Raw genomic sequence first — 17,065 nt, 5'->3', positions numbered from 1 at the left:
GGACCAATGAACCATATCTTCTCTTCTGTTGTTGGCTAGACCATTCTTGGACAGTACTGATACCTGGGCCTAAAATACAACTACATATTTCTGATATCTACCGTTTGAACCAGATGCAATAGCTCTGGGACAGCTCCAAGGGTTTCAGGGTCCCTTTATTCTTGGTTCTGCACAAAAACCCCAACAGGAACTCATTTGCGTATTAGGCCAAACCTCCTGATGCCAAGCCAGTCGGAACTGCGTTTCTGTGTGTTCATGCTCAAAAAAAAGCCTTGGTTCTGCATATTTGGTACATAAACCAGGTCAACTGTGGGTCTGATGTCATCGCCTGCCTATTGTGGTTAAGTGGCTACAGGAGAACAAGTAGAAATTGAACCCGGACAAGACAGAAGTGATGCTGGCTGGGAAGACTGAGGTCTTGGTGGACACTGTGCTTTCCACTTTTTGATGGTGTCCCACTGACACTGACGTGTTCATACTACACTATATAATGTGTTTTACATCTGAATATTACTGTGTAAGAATAGCAAAAATTCAGATGCAAAACTCATTATTTAGTGTAGTGTGAACACAACATAACTTAGTTCAGTGCCTATGGTTTATACTGAACCCAGCACTATTGGTAGAGGAGCAAGTTAATGCAGTGCAAGAAGTATTTTCTTCCATCTTCATTTGGTTCAGAAGTTGGCTCCTTACTAGAGAAATAAAATTTCCAGAAATTCTGAAATGGTTCTGTTGGAAAATTGAAAGATATGCACTACTTGCTGTCCTATGAAACGTAAACTATTTTTATGGCTTTAACAACTTAAAGTGTATCATTTATAACTTCCTTAGCATATAAAATTGCAATATTTGACATATTTATATAATATAAAAGTTATAAATGCTTTAGTTTTCTACCAACAAAACTGCAGATCTACCCTAATACTGGCAAGCTGATGCATCCTATGCTGTCAGCACGTGTACCTTAATTTTTACCTTAATGGTTAGAGAGAGCTCAGTTCTTAATGAAACTTTCAATTTTCCTCTGAGGCTCCGGTGCAGTTTCTGCCCTGCTGCCTTCTGATATTTTTTCTCTTTCCTGCAAGATAGGACAATAAGCTTTTTTTTTTTTTTGTTCAGTTGCACAGTCGAGTCCGACTCTTTGTGACCCCATGGACCATGTCACGCCAGGCCCTCCTGTCTTCCATCATTCTCTGGAGTTTGCTCAAATTTATGTTAATTACATCAGTAACGCTGTCCAGCCATCTCATCTTTTGCCATCCCCTTCTTTTGCCTTCTGTCTTTCCCAGCATCAGGATCTTCTCCAGGGAGTGCTCCCTTTTCATTTGGTGGCCAAAGTATTTGAGCTTCAGCTTCAGCATCTGACCTTACAGGGAACAGTCTGGGTTGATTTCCCTGAGGACTGACTGATTTGATCTTCTTGCAGCCAAGATTCTTCTCCAGCCCCACAGCTTGAAAGCATCTTTTCTTCTGTGCTCGGCCTTCATTATGGTCCAACTCTCACAGCCATACATTACTACTGGTAATACCATCGTTTTGACTATATGGACTTTTGTTGACAGGGTGATGTCTCTACTTTTTATTATACTGCTTAGGTTTGCCATAGCTGTCCTCCCAAGGAGCAAACGTCTTTTAATTTCATGGCTACAGTCACCATCTGCAGCAATCTTGAATCCCAGGAATGTGAAGTCTGTCATTACTTCCCCCAAATCTGTGAGGAAATGTGTCACAGTGGCGTAAGGGAGAGATGAAGAAGTCATCCACCACAGCTGAAAATGGACAACAGAAGCATACAATAGTGGAGAAGCAATGAAACCGCTGCATGCTCCCCTCATGAAGATTCGGTATCCTTCTAGGTGCAGACAGGCATGTTGGATTTAAGAGCTGTATATTACAGCATCCCACCTTGCCTTTAAAAGCATTTCACTCATTCTAAAAGAGAAAATATTTTACTGGAGCTTTTTCAGTACTCCTCCAAAGTTTCAGTTTTTCCATTGGAAGAATGTGGGGAAATGGAAAAAAAAAATGCAACTTCCTTCTGAAAGCTGTTTTTTCCCTTCCAAATTTTTCTGTTCTTTTCCAGGCCCTCACGTCTCTACTCCCTACCTTGACTTGATCAAATGGATTCATGCCATTGTAACCTTGATACTAGGCTACTGTAATGCCCTCTATAGGGGTCTGCCCTTCAAGTTTTAGACATTCCAGTGGATACAGAAACCTGCCACTCAATTACTAAGATAAAGAATGCATTAATGCTTCTGATTTTTTTGGAAAAACATTACACTGTTACATGTTGTTTATGGGTCTGCCATGTGTCCTCTCAAGTACAGACATGCACTACAAGTTTCTAGCTAGATTCTCAAATGCATGGTGGCCTGATTCAGATTGGAACCATGGTGTGTGGTGAGAGGAGGCTAAAGCTCCAGGAAGTGTACATGCCCTGGTGTGCTACATGCATACTGATGGGCTACACATACATTCCCCCAGTGAGGCAAACAGCAGCTCTCAGGTCTATTGCAGGGCTGGAAAATGGTGCAGGAGGCAAAGCTTAACCCCCCTTTGCCTGCAGTCCCGATCTGAGTCTGGCTTCCCCTGAACTTGAGGATTTGAATTCCAACAACACATTTGCGGAGCACATCTGCTTGACAGGAGCCACACTGGTTGGCATCCTTTTTTGCTGTTGTTTGTCTTTCAGGCATGCACATAAACATGCAGCTGAAGCACCAGCTCCTTTTTGACAGCTCCACGATCCCTCTGCCAAGTACTGCGGCCCCTCTCAGCATCCTTCACTGAGCCTCTTCTCCTTGGAATACATGGGGGGAAGTGAAATCATCATGCAGATTTACATGGGAGTAGCCCCACTGATGTCAGTACATGTTCTCTTGTGTCAGTCATAAGATGCTCTCAAAAAGCAACTCTGAAGCTGGAAAAAAGGGACCCTAGCTAGGGACTATAGGGACTATTTCCATGGCTTTCCAACTCCAAGAAACAGGAGAGCGGTTGTTTTTTTTTGGGGGGGGGGGGCGATTTTTGTGGCTCAGAAACAACACCCCTGGGATCTCCTGATCCTGACAGAGTGTTTGGGTGAAGAAACATGCAAGCAGTGGTTCAAAACCCTGGGGCATAGGTCTGCTTATGCACACATTGCTAACTGATCTTAAAAAAAAAATAAGGTGGCAAAAACGAAAGGGAAGATTCAGACTTTCCAAATGGCTTGATTTCATAACAGGGGAGTTCAGCCAGTCAGAAATGCAGAGTGAAAGCACTGATCAGACTACCCCTGGTGTCAAGTAACTCCAATTTGAAGACAGGTCAGAACAGGGTGCCAACAACTGGGAAATGGGAGGCAGATGTTGCTGACTGATTGTGTGCTTTAAATCCAAAAGGGAACAGCAACAACATTGGATCAAACCGCTCATCTGACCGCAGCCTAAGACTGAAGTAAACTTGCTTAAGAACAACCACGCCAGCAGACTGATAGCTGTGACAGTAACCGCCAGCCTGAAGGTCATTTTCTCTAGCAGTCTAGCCTTTCTTTCTTCCTTTCCTTGCGCTTAGCTCAGCCAGATGTTGCAAAGCTGTAGTGTCAGGGTGTTGCAGCAAGGTAAAACAACCTTTCCCTCTCTTAATTTATCTCCCTCTTTTCCACACATTTCTCATTCATTTATTTCTTCTTTTTACTATGCTGGAGTTTGCAACCCTACTGCTGCAGCATTTTACATCACCGAAACTTCTGAATGTCTTCCCTGGCAGCCTGGTCCCATTATCCATGCTGGATGAGATCAGAGCACAAGCATGGACAACTGCAGCCTCTCAAGGAAGGGGTGATGCTGAGCTTCCTCTTGAGTAGTCTTCCACTCCAATTGTCTACCAGCCCTCTTCATCCCCCTCCCCTGAGGCCTCAACAAACTAAGGTGCTAGACTGAGTGGACTCCGTGAGGGGACAGAGGATGGCTAATTGTTTTAGCATTACCTTTAGCTCTGATGATAACTAAAAAACACATAGCAAATTGTTTTCACCAAGACAAAGGTACTAGCATCAAATGTACAGAGTCTGAAGAAGTGCGCGTTCACATGAAAGCTCATATCTCAAACAAAACTTTGTTGGTCTGAAAGGTGTCACTGGACTCTAACTTTCTTCTATTGCTTCAGACCAACACAGCAACCCACCTGGATCTGTTTTAAATGCATGTTTTACTTTCCCTCCCCTGAACCCTCCTACCAAAAGTACTGCTGTTCAGCACAAGTTTTTTCAGCACAAGAGGTTTTTTACTCTTGGCTAGCATCCAGAAGGGAAGGAGTTAAGGAAAGCAGCTTTTCTTAGTCTCCCAGTCTCTCTGTTTTTCACTCCTGCCCACACATGGTTCACTGACAACACATTAGGGTGAAATTAAAAGTCCTGCAGAGTTTTATTTTTTTTTAAAAGATAGCTTTTGTGTGTGCAGAAGAGAGAGGAAAGAGAGAGTAATTTCTTTTTGTACAGGAAAGTGATTGTGGGCTTGATCCTGATAGCTGAAAACACTGTCTAAGCAAGTGTTTTAGACACAATCTGTTTGGTCCCAGTATTAAAAACAGACTCCTGGTGAATGGCAGAAAGCGTGAGGGATGGGGGTGGGCAAGTAGGCAAGGAGAGCCCTGCTGATAAAAAGTAAGGAAGTGTTGTGGAATGGATGGTTGTTAGAGCGGAAAAGAATGTTGTCTGCTGGGGTGGGGCGTTATTGATTAATTTCTACATAGAGAGGTGCTCGGCTTTAATTTATGTGGGAAACGTGGCATTACTCTGCAGATCCTCTGCCTCTTCATCATGTCCTGTTGGGGGATAGGGAGGCTGCTCTTTTTTAACAGTAAAAGAAAACATTAAATTTTTCAAAATTTCTAAAACTCTTTTGGCCACAATGATGGGCCCAATATCACTGACAAATATTCACAAAGTATGCACAAACACTACAGTCCCAGGACAGAGAAAAGCACTCTGCTTAAGCTCAGAGGTCCTTTGTTATGATGTATTCAATTTCTGCATAATGCCCTGCTTGATCTTGGGCCAGTCGCACTGCTGTGACTCAGTATCTTGCAGCCACAAAAATATGACCTCTCAATGGTATCAAAGCCTGCCTGTGCCTTTATGTGCACATGACACGTGTTTGACCAGCCTTGCTGCATTTGTCTGCCTGTACACATTTGAAGTTTCTGCTTGTGCCTGGACTGGGTGGGCTGAACAACTCCAGACTCTACCTTCAGCCTCACTCATTCATACAAAACAGCAGTAGTATTTTTGTCTGCTTAATGTCGAGAAACATGTGTACCCTGCTGTTTAATCTTCTAAATGATCTCAAGGTGCTCTCTAAGCAATGTGTTACAGATGTGGCCCAGCTCTTGTACTTGCAACCATTCCTTTGTTAACTGCCTACTGCTTAGCAAATACTTTTTCCCTAGGTGATAGGCAGGCAAGTGTGACTCATGCAGTGGAGGCCTTGCCACTAGGCAACTTAGGCATTTGCCTAGGGTGCTGGGCCGGGGAGGGTACCGAATTGGGCCCTCCCCCCTTGGCCTGGCACCATAAGCAAATGCCTGCTGCCCTCCTCCACGGCACCTGCATCACTGCCTGCACCCTTCTGCCCACCCCACCCCCCTCCACGGGCTGTGGGCAAAGCTGGAGGAGGGCAGGGAGGGCGCCCAGCCTCTGTGGCTGCTGAGAGACCATGTGCCACCTGGTGTCACTACACCTCCTTTCCAGAACTTCCAGAAGAGAGGTGGAGTGACGCCGGCTGGCTGGCACGCAGCCTCTCTGCAGCACTCAGAGAGCTCCGCAGAGGCCGCACACTGGCCCAGTCTGGCGAGGCAAGCACTGCAGAGAAGGGCAGGGGATGAGGCTTTGCCTAGGGTGCCACACGCCCTAGGGCTGCTCCTGGATTCATGGGAAAGAAAAAAGGGAGAGCTGGAGAGTGGTGGGGTCCATGGTGTCTATATATATGTACAGAAGACCACAAACAGCAGCCTGGAATTCATTGAACAGAGGAAGGGGAAGTAAGGAGCAAAGAGGCAGAGTTGTGGCTCATGGAGCAGCAGAGATTGAAAGCTGGTGAGGCTACTGAATGGCCCAGGAGTATCTGAGCGAAAGGAGATGTTCCCAGAACAATCTAGATAATATAAGGCCAGCAGAAGGGCAAGAAATAAAATATATTAAAAAGGAAATGGAGAGCCGGTATAATAAAGTAGCAAACAGACTGAAAATGGTGCGACAGAATTGTGAAGCAGTGCACTTTTTTAATAAAAGGGAAGAGGGATGTAGTTTTGACTATCTGTGAAAAACCTTAGGCAATTTCCCCCTTTGCCTCCACACCCACACTTTGTCATTCATTGACTGTATTAAAATGTCTTTAATTTCATTCTTCTCTATTTGTGTAATCCAGTTTTATTATATTGTTTATTGTATTATTATACTGGCATTTTTACAGTGTAAAACATATAACACTGTGATTCATTCTTTCAAAAACTGAGGAACTGGAAATTAGGGCAAAAACTGAAGAACTGGAAATCAGGGCGGCATGGAATGCATTTCACCATCTACTTTTTAAAAAAGAACCTTATTCTGGATAAATTCAGTTTAGATTTTCACATTTCTTTGACATAAGAACTGATCATTATAATATTAATATTACTTTGAATTTAACTTATTAGCCATAATCTTCAAGTAGGCTTGAATTTATTTCGAACAGCCAAGAGGTGAAAGCAGCTTCTTTACCTAAATGACCTATAATTTTTACAACTTTAAAACACACACACGCGCCACATTGTTTGACCTTCTGTTATGATTCAAACGGAATATACCTCCTCAGGAGTTTTTTCAGAGAAAATAGCCGTTGAACCTCCTTGTTCTTCATCAGGGTAGTCAGGAAACCTTCCCGTAAGATGACTGCATGGAAGCAAAAGGTTCATTTTAGAAACTGGCAATTACAGCGTCTAATTTTCATTTAGCAATTCAAAGTATTTTTTTTTAATCAGTAGCACCTCAGAAGGATTGTTGTCAGTCACAATAAGTGCGAGGCGGTGAGGAGATTTAGGCACTTACAAACAGCCCCTGTTCTGTTTCTTTTTTGTTTTCATATTGTTGCATTCCTTTTCATCGTTGGGTCTTCTAGGTTGCCATTCTGCAAGGAATGGAACCAAGGGCAGAAACTGGGGTATCCCAATCAAAGCAAATCTGGTGACACACCCACAGAGCTTACCGCGGAGCGACGTCCCTCTTCACCGTGCAGCGTCTGTGCGGATTTCCCACCAACTGCTCCACATAACCAGGAAGAGCCGCGGCTTTTGCGTCGCTAACGTAAACTGGTTTTTAGTGGTTTACATCTGCGATGCAAAAGGTCCGGCACTTCCTGGTTCTGCGGAGCAGTTGGTGGGAAATCCGCGCAGACGCTGTGCGGTGAAGAGGGATGTCGCTCCGCAGTAGGCTCTGTGGGAAAACTCCCCTAGAGAACACCACTGCAGTTGGCTAGAAACAGGTTGTGATACCTCCACTCAGCATGCAAAGAAAGGTCACTCACAGATTCTGATGACCAAGGAGATCTTTTTTCCATCTGTATCTCAAATCTGTATAACAAAGATAGCAGCAGCTTGCTTTATAGGGCAGTTGTGAAAAAGAAATGATAAAAGGTGGTAAAAGTACTAAGCAGTATGTGTGTGTGTGTGTGTGTACATGTGCATGAAAGACTGTCAAGTTGCTTCTGATTTATGAACCTATGAATTAAAGTCCTCCAAAACATCCTATCGTTAACAGCCTCACTCAGGGCTTTTTTTTGTAGCAGGAACTCCTTTGCATATTAGGCCACACACCCCTGATGTAGCCAATCCTCCTGGAGCTCACAGTAGGCCCTGTACTAACAGCCCAGTAAGCTCTTGAAAGATTGGCTACATCAGGGAGTGTGGCCTTATATGCAAAGGAGTTCCTACTACAAAAAAAGCCCTGGGCCCTCACTCAAGTCTTGCAAATGGAGGACCAAGTTAAAAGTGACAAATAAATTATCAACATTGTTACCATACTAAACCCCAATGACAACATCCCATATGCTAAACTTAAAGGGAAAACTGAAATTATGAGAAGTGAAATGACATTTAACATATAATTCTTAAATCACAATTGAAAGCTTTCAGAGTCTAATTCAGTTATCTCCTGATTTACAAGTCTGACTCCCTTGCTCCTTAGTAACTTTTTTAAAATGGGGGTTTCCTCTGTTTCCTCACTTTTTGGAACATAGCCCCTCTTCTTAAAATGGCTTTGCAAATTGGTTGCCCACAAATATCGTGTTCTGGGAAGCAGGCAGAATCATGAGAAATCTCTGTGCAATGTTTCAATTTTTAAAACTTAATAACAGGATAAAAAACATTTTTTTTTCATTTTAAAAACTTGATTTCATATTTTTCATTTTTTTAAATTAGCCTGGGCCGGGGGTGGGGATTCTGTGTACAGAGGTATTGTTAACTAAGAAGAGGGAGTAATAGCATCCAGATCGAGTTTTTAAAAATTCCATTAAAATATTAAAATGTTGGTGCTTCTTTAATAATTTTGTTGTACATTCGAGCATCAAATGTATCCATTTGACAAACTGTTATCGGAATTAAAACTGAATTGCTGATGGCTTGCTTCATATTTAGGCCACAATAGAGAGAAATGTAATGTTCAAAACAAGCATAACGAATGACTCACTGCAGCCTTGGATTGCCCTCAAGTCAGTTCCTCGGCAATTTCAGCTGCGACTGTTATTAATCTGCCATATCCTCTGTGGGGAAAGATGGTCCAACATCAGGCAGTGGTTTGAGGCTCTGCACATTGGCGTCATGCTCTGTTGCATTGTGCCTTGGCATTAATGTAATTAGACAATTTTTAAACATATGCATGCCAGCTGAACTTGTGTACAGAAAAATCTGACAGGCTGATCTCCACTGCATTTGGACCTTGCAAAAATGCTCAAAATCTACTTCATAGTAGAATCAACCTACTCTTGAACTCTGTTTTGCACGATCCCTGACTCCTGCTTTATGGGGCATAGGGGACAAAGGAGTCCTCCTTTCTCCAGGAGAAGGGAAGCTGCACCTATACACGCTATTAAAAATGCAGCCCAAACACAAAAAATAAGTATCTTCATGAATGCAGCAAAAGAAGCCATCGGTCACATATACTCTAGTACCTTTCCAGAGGAATGGACCTACCAAACAGAAAGTACATGGCCTAAACTATTGCCAATTGAACCCGTGCTCACTTTGGCAGCTCCTATACTAAAATTGGAACAATACAGAGAAGATTGAATGGAGGTGAGGGTACCCCCAGGAGAAGGCTGTCTGGGAAGCATAAGAAGGTAGGGTTTGAAGATGTTCCAGGCAATGAAAGATGGAGGGAGTAACAAAGCACCATAACAATCAGAGACACAGATCCCAGGAGAACAGAGCAGGAGTCCAGTTGCACCTTTAAGACCAACCAAGTTTTATTTAGAATGTAAGCTTTCGTATGCATGCACACTTCTTCAGACGAGTAACCAGGTACAGTGAGCAGAGCTACATATAGCTGGTAAGCAGTGGTTTAGAATGCGAAATGGTACAAATTTAAAATTCAGCAACAGAATGGAACAGTGGAAGTCAATGCCTAGACTTTGTTTTTTTATACAGACACTTCTCATATGCACTCACGAGCATTCTCTGTCTCTAAACAGGGATTAATGAATTTCACGCTAAACACACAGAAAGTTTCAGAGGCTGGATCAGGTATAGGTGGCCTGATACAGCTGCTTTCCCCGAACGGATTAAATGGGCTTGGTCACACAGCCAAATATGACATTTGTTCCCCAGTCACAGGCACCCTGTTGTAAGAAAAATTGGAGACAGTAGCTGAATTCTGGTGTTAACGGATCCTCTGCACCCATCCAGTGTTTCCAGATGTCTGAACTCCCCTCCCCCACCCCCTGGTATGTGCTCAAACTGGTTTGGAAGTGTGAGTCTTCTGGTCTTGCTGTTCCGTTTTTTTTTTTTTTTTATGGCTAGAGTATATAAGCATGGATGCTCATTTGCACCTGAGAAATGTTTTCCAAAAAAGGCCAATTAAAAAAAAAAAAGACCAGACCCATGCTTTGTGGTTGATGTGCAGTACTAGTTTGAAAGGTCAACCACAGAAGAAGCGTGCAGTGTGGCCGGATTAGGGTGGGAGTCTGATCCAAAATCTTCATCACAAAATGCAATGGAATACTTAGCACCACCTTCAAAGCTGCCGGTCTGACAGCGCCACCCCCAAGCTGCCAGTCTGACAGCAGCCAGAGAGCTGGAATTGTAAAAAAGTTGTTTCTTGGTCATGCACACCTACTAGCAGACATATAAACATTTAATGGAGTATTTCATAGAACACAGAAATGTGAAAACTGAATTTATCCAGAATAAGGTACTTAAAAAAAAGTAGATGGTGAAATACCTTCCATGCTCTCCTGATTTCCAGTTCTTCAGTTATATTTTTGTAGTTACTCTAAGGATCAAGTTGATTCACCCACTCATATCCTTTTTAGCTGCCCCTGTTGTAATTCACTTCACAACCAATATATTACTCCCTGGGCTGACAGCCTACAGAACATTTCTGAACAACAGAAACTAAAGATTTTACTATCAGGCAGGACAAAAGAGTGCACATGTGATCTAGCCATATTTATCTGTGCAGATGCAAATTATCTATATAATACTTTGAAGTATGGCTTATAGGCTGTTAAGTTACAGGGAAAGGAGAAGAAAGATTCTATCAACATCTAGGACTAGGCATCCGGTTGAACCTTATGTTGGAAATAACAACTTTCAAATTATGTATAGTAACAGAAGGAGATGTTTGTGAATCCAGAACTCCACTACATTATTGCCGACGAAATTAGATGCTAAATGTAAAACAATGTGGTGACACACCCACTGAAAAACTAGAAATCCCCCAAATTGCTGCCAAATGCTCTCAGGGTGTCCTTGGTTGGTTGGAGCCAATAACTGTCTTATATGGAGATAAAGTGCTTTGCTTGCACTTTAAAGATTTATGTGACATGATTCATATCAAATATCCCTCTGCCTCAGCTCCTCCTTTCCCGCCCTTCTCTAATGTCCCTTGTAAGTATTCCTAAAATGTCTCCTGGGCTGTAAGAATTCCTAAAATGATCCACTTTCTATGTATGTTGTAGTAGGAAACTCATGTTCAGGTGGTCTAATACATTAATAGTGGGGCCATTAAGTCCCAGCAGAGCAGACACATACTCGTGTAAGCTTTGTGCACGCCCGATAATGTGGCAAGTATTGGCCAGTCAGCTTCTGCCACAATAGCTACAGAAAGCACGCAGGTCTTCTAAATAAGGTAAAGCTGTGAAATCTGTGTAGTGATTGCTTGTAAAGAACTCAGATGAAGTCTTATATAAATTCTGTAACTGTGCCACATGGGGTCTTTTGAACTTTTTTCATAGACCTGTGCATACGTAAGACTGGTTGTATTTTTATACTTTTTATATTTTAATAAAATCTGTTTCAGCATTTTAAGCAATTTACCCAATTACTGAGCTTGGGGGATGGTCAATACGGATTATGCCACCACCTGTTTGACACTTCTGCTTTAGTCCAATGGAAGAAAGACCTACCCCGGTTGCTTGAAGACCCCAATCTTTATGCACAGCAATTTCCAACCATTTTTAATGCCTGTGATCCCATTTGGTCTGACTTTCAGCAGTATGCACAGATGATGAAAAGAAGTTAATTTTAGAGGCTGCAAATGCTTGGGCAGCAAGAAATAATCAGTGGGAGGCATGGCCTTCAGTTAACCCTAACTGCAATCTCAACATGGCTGATTTAACAAAACTCTGAAATGTTCAGCAGAATGTATTAGACAGGGGTGTCGATCTCATTTGTTACAAGGGCCAGATCTGACATAAATGCCATCTTGTCAGGTTAAATTGTTAACCGTGTGTGTCATAAAATGTAATGTCAGGTACCAGAGATGTAAACTTTATAATGGACACAGGCAAACCCAAGTGTAAACTGGTCTAAGGTAAAATTAGTTTGTCAAGAGTTGCAGGAACATCCCTCTATTTTATTAGTCTTAAAAAGGCTACCACATTCATGAGGGAATGGATCCAGAGGTGGATGGCAATGCTGCCATAGTGGCAAGTGTTTCTGTTGATCAATCTGCCCTCAACATTCGTAAATATTTCCATAACCATGTCCTGGGGTGGCAAGGTGAATACTTGACTAAATTGTTAACCATCATCACTTATGTGTTTAATGGCCATGATGATGAATTAAAGACAGCAGATAATTAGGCTAAACAACAGGAAGTTTCATTGTTAGCAGCCGCTATCAAAGGGACTTGGCCATGCCAAGCTGCTTTCTGTGGAAGGGATCAGGGCCGCTTTCAGGCACACGGCTAAGCCACAGGTGGTCGAAATCACTCTCAAGATATTTGCAATTATTGCCAGAATCCTGGTCACTGGAAAAATGAGTGTCCCATCCGGGAGTGTAAGAATGCTTTGTACACATCTCAGGGTGCCCCCATATAGTTCTTCCTGCCCTTTGTGAGCACTGATTCAGAATTTCAACAACCATAAGGCACCGTCAATTCTGCTTTAACTCTGGTCAAGCCTGCACTCGATCTTTGGTTCAGGAGAGAAGTATCCTGGGTAAAGCCATACTGTATGCCAATGCTGCTAGCTTGAACTCTCCTCACCCCCCTCCTTTCCTTTGTTATGTAGTTGTGCTTTGAAATAGGAATATGTGAAAGAGATTATAGAGCCTTCTCAGGCCGGGCATCGGAGGAGGAGACACTCAAGGCCAAAGCAGGCCTGAGAACGAAGTTGTAACATCAATGTGTGAATGTGCCCTGCATAGTACCCCTCCCTCAAGAATCCCTTTGAAGTGTACCTTATATGATTGCATTCTACTGTATGATCTTTAGTCTTTCAATCTCCTTGTAGTCGAGAGCTATAATATCAATTAACTAGCTACTTTGTTATTAACAAAGCCTCGTTATTGAATCCACTGACTTGATGGGATGCTCAAGAGGAATTGGAGTTGGCTTTATAAGCCTTCCAGGATTTTTCAGCTATTTCTTTCTGTTGTTCTACTAAAGATCCGCAAGTGTTAATAAACGTTACTAGTCATGTTTATTCTTGTTTGGTTGATATGGGTTATATATATATATATATATATATATATATATATATGCCCTCTTTATCTTGATCTCAGCCGCCCTGAGTTCATTTTGGAATGGGCGGAATATAAATCGAAGGTAAGTAAATAAATCCAGTGAGTTTTTAACTGTCATAAGGACTGAAGGGAGGCAACAGGTATTGTCAGCAAGCTATGGAAGTGCAGATAGGTCCATTAATTATTGAATAGTCCTTCCTCCTTTGCCCAGACAGCCCTATCAATTTGTTAGGCTGAGATTTGCTTTGTAAACTTAATGTTCCTATCCAATGTACCCAATAGGATTATTTTATCTCTGCCAGGGGTTTTCACATTGCCTCCGGGCATCCCACCACTAATATCTCCTAAGTGGAGGCCTTGCTGGAAGCCATTCAGCAACCCTTGACCATTTCTGTTATGCACGTAGCTGCTCATACTGGGGCAGATTCCATAGATGCCCAGGGAAATGCTTTTGCTGCTGCTGCAAAGACAGTGGCTGCTCAAACCTTTATTCTAATGACACTGTCCCTTGTACCCGCTTTTTATCCCCTGTCTTCTGGACAACCTCCTACCACTCTGCTGAAATCCAATCCTGGTGGGAGGGGATAAATATGAAGCACACTGTTCAGATGTAGGTGTTCAGGTTGTTCCTAGGGTTGCCAATTGCTTGGTGGAGATGGGCAATCCCTGTTTTTGTGGGCTCTCACCTGTCTCTGGTCAGCTGGCTGGTGGAAGGGAATTGCCACTTCTGCTAGCCAGCAGGCATGGGGATATTGTGGATATTGTGAACTGTTCACTTTTTGTTCCAGGCATTCACATGGTTGCTAAACAAATGACATCTGCATGTTAAAAGTTCAATGCCCCACAAGGAAACCCTTCCCAGCCATTGGGGCCCAGACTGTGAGGTCGTTATGCTCCATTCCAGGTTCTTCAGATTGACTTTGTGATGCCCCTTACAGGAGGTAAGAAACATCTTGTAATCGTGGATCAATTCATGAGATGGTCCGACATCTTCCTGACCAATTGGACGAGTGCAGTCCAAGTCCTTTTGTATGAAGTCGTATCTTGATTTGATGTTCCTGAGATCATCAATTTTGATTGGGGGTCTCATTTCATTGCCCACATTTTGGAATCTGCTTATAAGTGTCTGGGCATCCAGCGTAGCCTACATACTACTTATCACCTGCCCTCTTCCAGACAGATTGAGCAAACGGACAAATAAAGAATTGGTTCAGAAAATGGATGTACATGGCCTCAGGCCCTTCCCCTGGCTTTGTTCCGTCTTCACACAAAATCTAAGAACACTTAAAAGTTGTCTCCTTTTGAAATTCTTTTCTGGCATCTTCCACTTTTATCTTCAGATTTTTCTGATTTAACCATTGCTCACATTTCTCTTTTAGGTGGAGATGAAATTCTGGATGCTTATGTAAAAGGGATGCAGAGTCAACTTTAAAAAAAACAACTCCAGGCCTATACTGTACAAGCGCAGACATAAGTTACATTCTTTCATTCCAGGAGATCAGGCATGGGTAAAATGGCTCAGCAAAAGGAAAAATCTTAAGTCCATTTGGCATAGGCCTTTCCAATTTCTTCCTACCACCTAGTGTACAGTGAAAGTTGAAGCCATCAGCTCTTGGCTTCATCACAATCATGTGAATGGGATACACCCTATAACTACCAAGGACAGAAGACAGACCTTGGGTCCAGAAGAAGCAAACAGACCTGTGCTGTGATAACTAGTAGTGGGACTCTTTGCCAGCAGGGGTAATCCGACCTCCAAAAAAACCTGACAGCCCTGTGCCTGTGTCCACAGGTAGTGAGGATCCATCAACTGAGGCCTCAAGGGCTCCAGAAGTAGAAGACAGCCAGGTAGCAAAAACATGTAGTTGCTAAGGACACCAAGGGCTCAGTTCCTGGAAGACTGAAGAGAGAGGCCCCTTAAATTAGTCTTTTGAAAGCGGAAAGACCTGTAGTAATTGTTATGGTTTGCATAATGACTTGTTTATGGGACCATTCTGGATACTCAGAATTGCCAAAAGTGAAAATTTATTGAATTGTTAGGTTTGCCATTAGATGCCTTCAGACCATGCCTTCAAATACGCTCTCTCCAGTGTGCTGTGTCATTCTCAGTGCTGCACTTGTGCAGATTTATGTTAGCACATTATTAACCTAAACATTTTTCCTAGTAACAGACTCAACAGTGTACTACCTTATCTGTAGGCTTTAAATATGGCACTCCCTTCTTCTTGCCATAACTTTTCTTTCTAATTGCATTAAAGGCCCTGTCAGAAAAGTAAAAAAAAATTCTTTTAAGGATAAGGCAAGTTGAACTTTTGGGGTTTGGGGGGAGGATTATAAAGAATGTGAGGTTTGTATAAATAATTACTGCATCGTGCAGGTAGGCCAGCCACATGTTCAACAAAAATAGGAAGAAAAATCTTTTTAGAAGTTTTATAGAAGTTTCAGAAGTTTGTTTTATAATCCTATCTGTCAGACATTCTTCATAGCTAGTGATTAGGTAAATAATACTATACCAGCAGCAAGAACAACAATTATACATATTACCACTAAACTAAGTGGAAATGAAAAATAAATTCCTCCTAGTTGCCCCCTACCACACTTGCATAGCTACATCACAACTGAGGATACTGGAAGTGCAAATTGAAGCAGAATTATACCCTCCTAAATTTAAGTCAACTAGCTTAGTAGGGTGTGATTCTGTTTAGGATTATACTGTTAGTCTGCAGTCAGTTAAGAGCTGTCCTAAAGACTATAAGAGCATCAGCAAGGAAACCCGCAGCTCAGATGACAGGGCAAGTGGCACGGGGCTATATTTCTCTGAGCCCATGATAGGGGGTAGCAACTTTGAAATAGGAAGCCACCTGGCACAAAACAGGACCACTTGGTTCAATTTGCCAAAGATGAGAACATGCAATATGTCAGCATATTGTGAACACTGCTCTGCTCATAATTGTTGTAGTCCTCCCCATGGCACAAACACTGAACTAGAGCCTCTGTTTTCCCAATGGGACACAAGGACAAGAAGTTGACTGTGTTTCCAACAACTGGATGCTTCCACGTTTTACTTCTTCTCTCCACAAGACGAAAAGTGAAACCCAGCAGGGGCTGTATTCTGTCTCTGGCTGCCAGTTCAGAATTCCACAAAGGAGGCTTATGTTTCAGGCCTTAAGATCATGGCAAAGTTCCGGAAACGTTGAAAGAGTTTATACTATTTTGTGTTATCTTGATTGGTCCTAATAAGAGGTATTAATTGCTTCTGATTCCTTTTAATCATTTTTGAAGGATCATGTGTGGGGGATTAATTAAGAACTTGTTACATTTATCTGGATTAAATCCTGTATATTATTTGACTCACAGATGCCATTTTTCTAGCTCCACAGTCTGTGTTGTACTAGTAACATTGCTGATATGCTTCGGAAGGCACTTTCATTAAAAAAGGTTACAAGTACATTTATATTTTTTAAATCGAGGAAAAAAAACATTTAAACTATTAAACATTTAAACTAATAGATAAACTATTTTGTTGCTTCCTTAAATTTTAGCACATATGCTAAAAATGATCTAATTAAAAAACTGAGTAAATTTTGTGCATACGTTAATTTTTGTAATTTTTATTTATTCACTGTATTTAGTCTGCCTTTCTCACTGAGACTCAAAGAGGATTACAGTGTAACTTGATTACAGTCCATATGAAGAGACATCTAATAAACACAATATAGGACAATACAATCTATAAGAGAAACCATCAGATGAGATATGTGGGATTACTGAAATCTGAATAAGCATAGCATATTTTTTGGCTTCTGGGATATGCTTTGAATAAATAGCTAAGTAATTCATTTGAATACTGCAGAGGAAATCT

General features: G+C 42.1%; 1 protein-coding gene across 1 annotated transcript in view; it reads right to left on the bottom strand.

Moving 5' to 3' along the window:
- Positions 1-17,065, bottom strand: part of IQCA1 (IQ motif containing with AAA domain 1) — a 125,917-nt gene that overhangs the window by 59,563 nt on the left and 49,289 nt on the right. Inside the window, exon 7 of the mRNA XM_060232432.1 lies at positions 6,832-6,916. Coding sequence (XP_060088415.1) covers positions 6,832-6,916 — 85 coding nt within the window. The remainder of the gene's footprint in view (positions 1-6,831; positions 6,917-17,065) is intronic.

Source organism: Heteronotia binoei, chromosome 1 (assembly GCF_032191835.1).
Source record: "Heteronotia binoei isolate CCM8104 ecotype False Entrance Well chromosome 1, APGP_CSIRO_Hbin_v1, whole genome shotgun sequence".
Classification (NCBI taxonomy): domain Eukaryota; kingdom Metazoa; phylum Chordata; class Lepidosauria; order Squamata; family Gekkonidae; genus Heteronotia; species Heteronotia binoei.
Note: the sequence above shows the minus strand (reverse complement) of the source record. Positions and strands in the feature narration are given on the sequence as shown.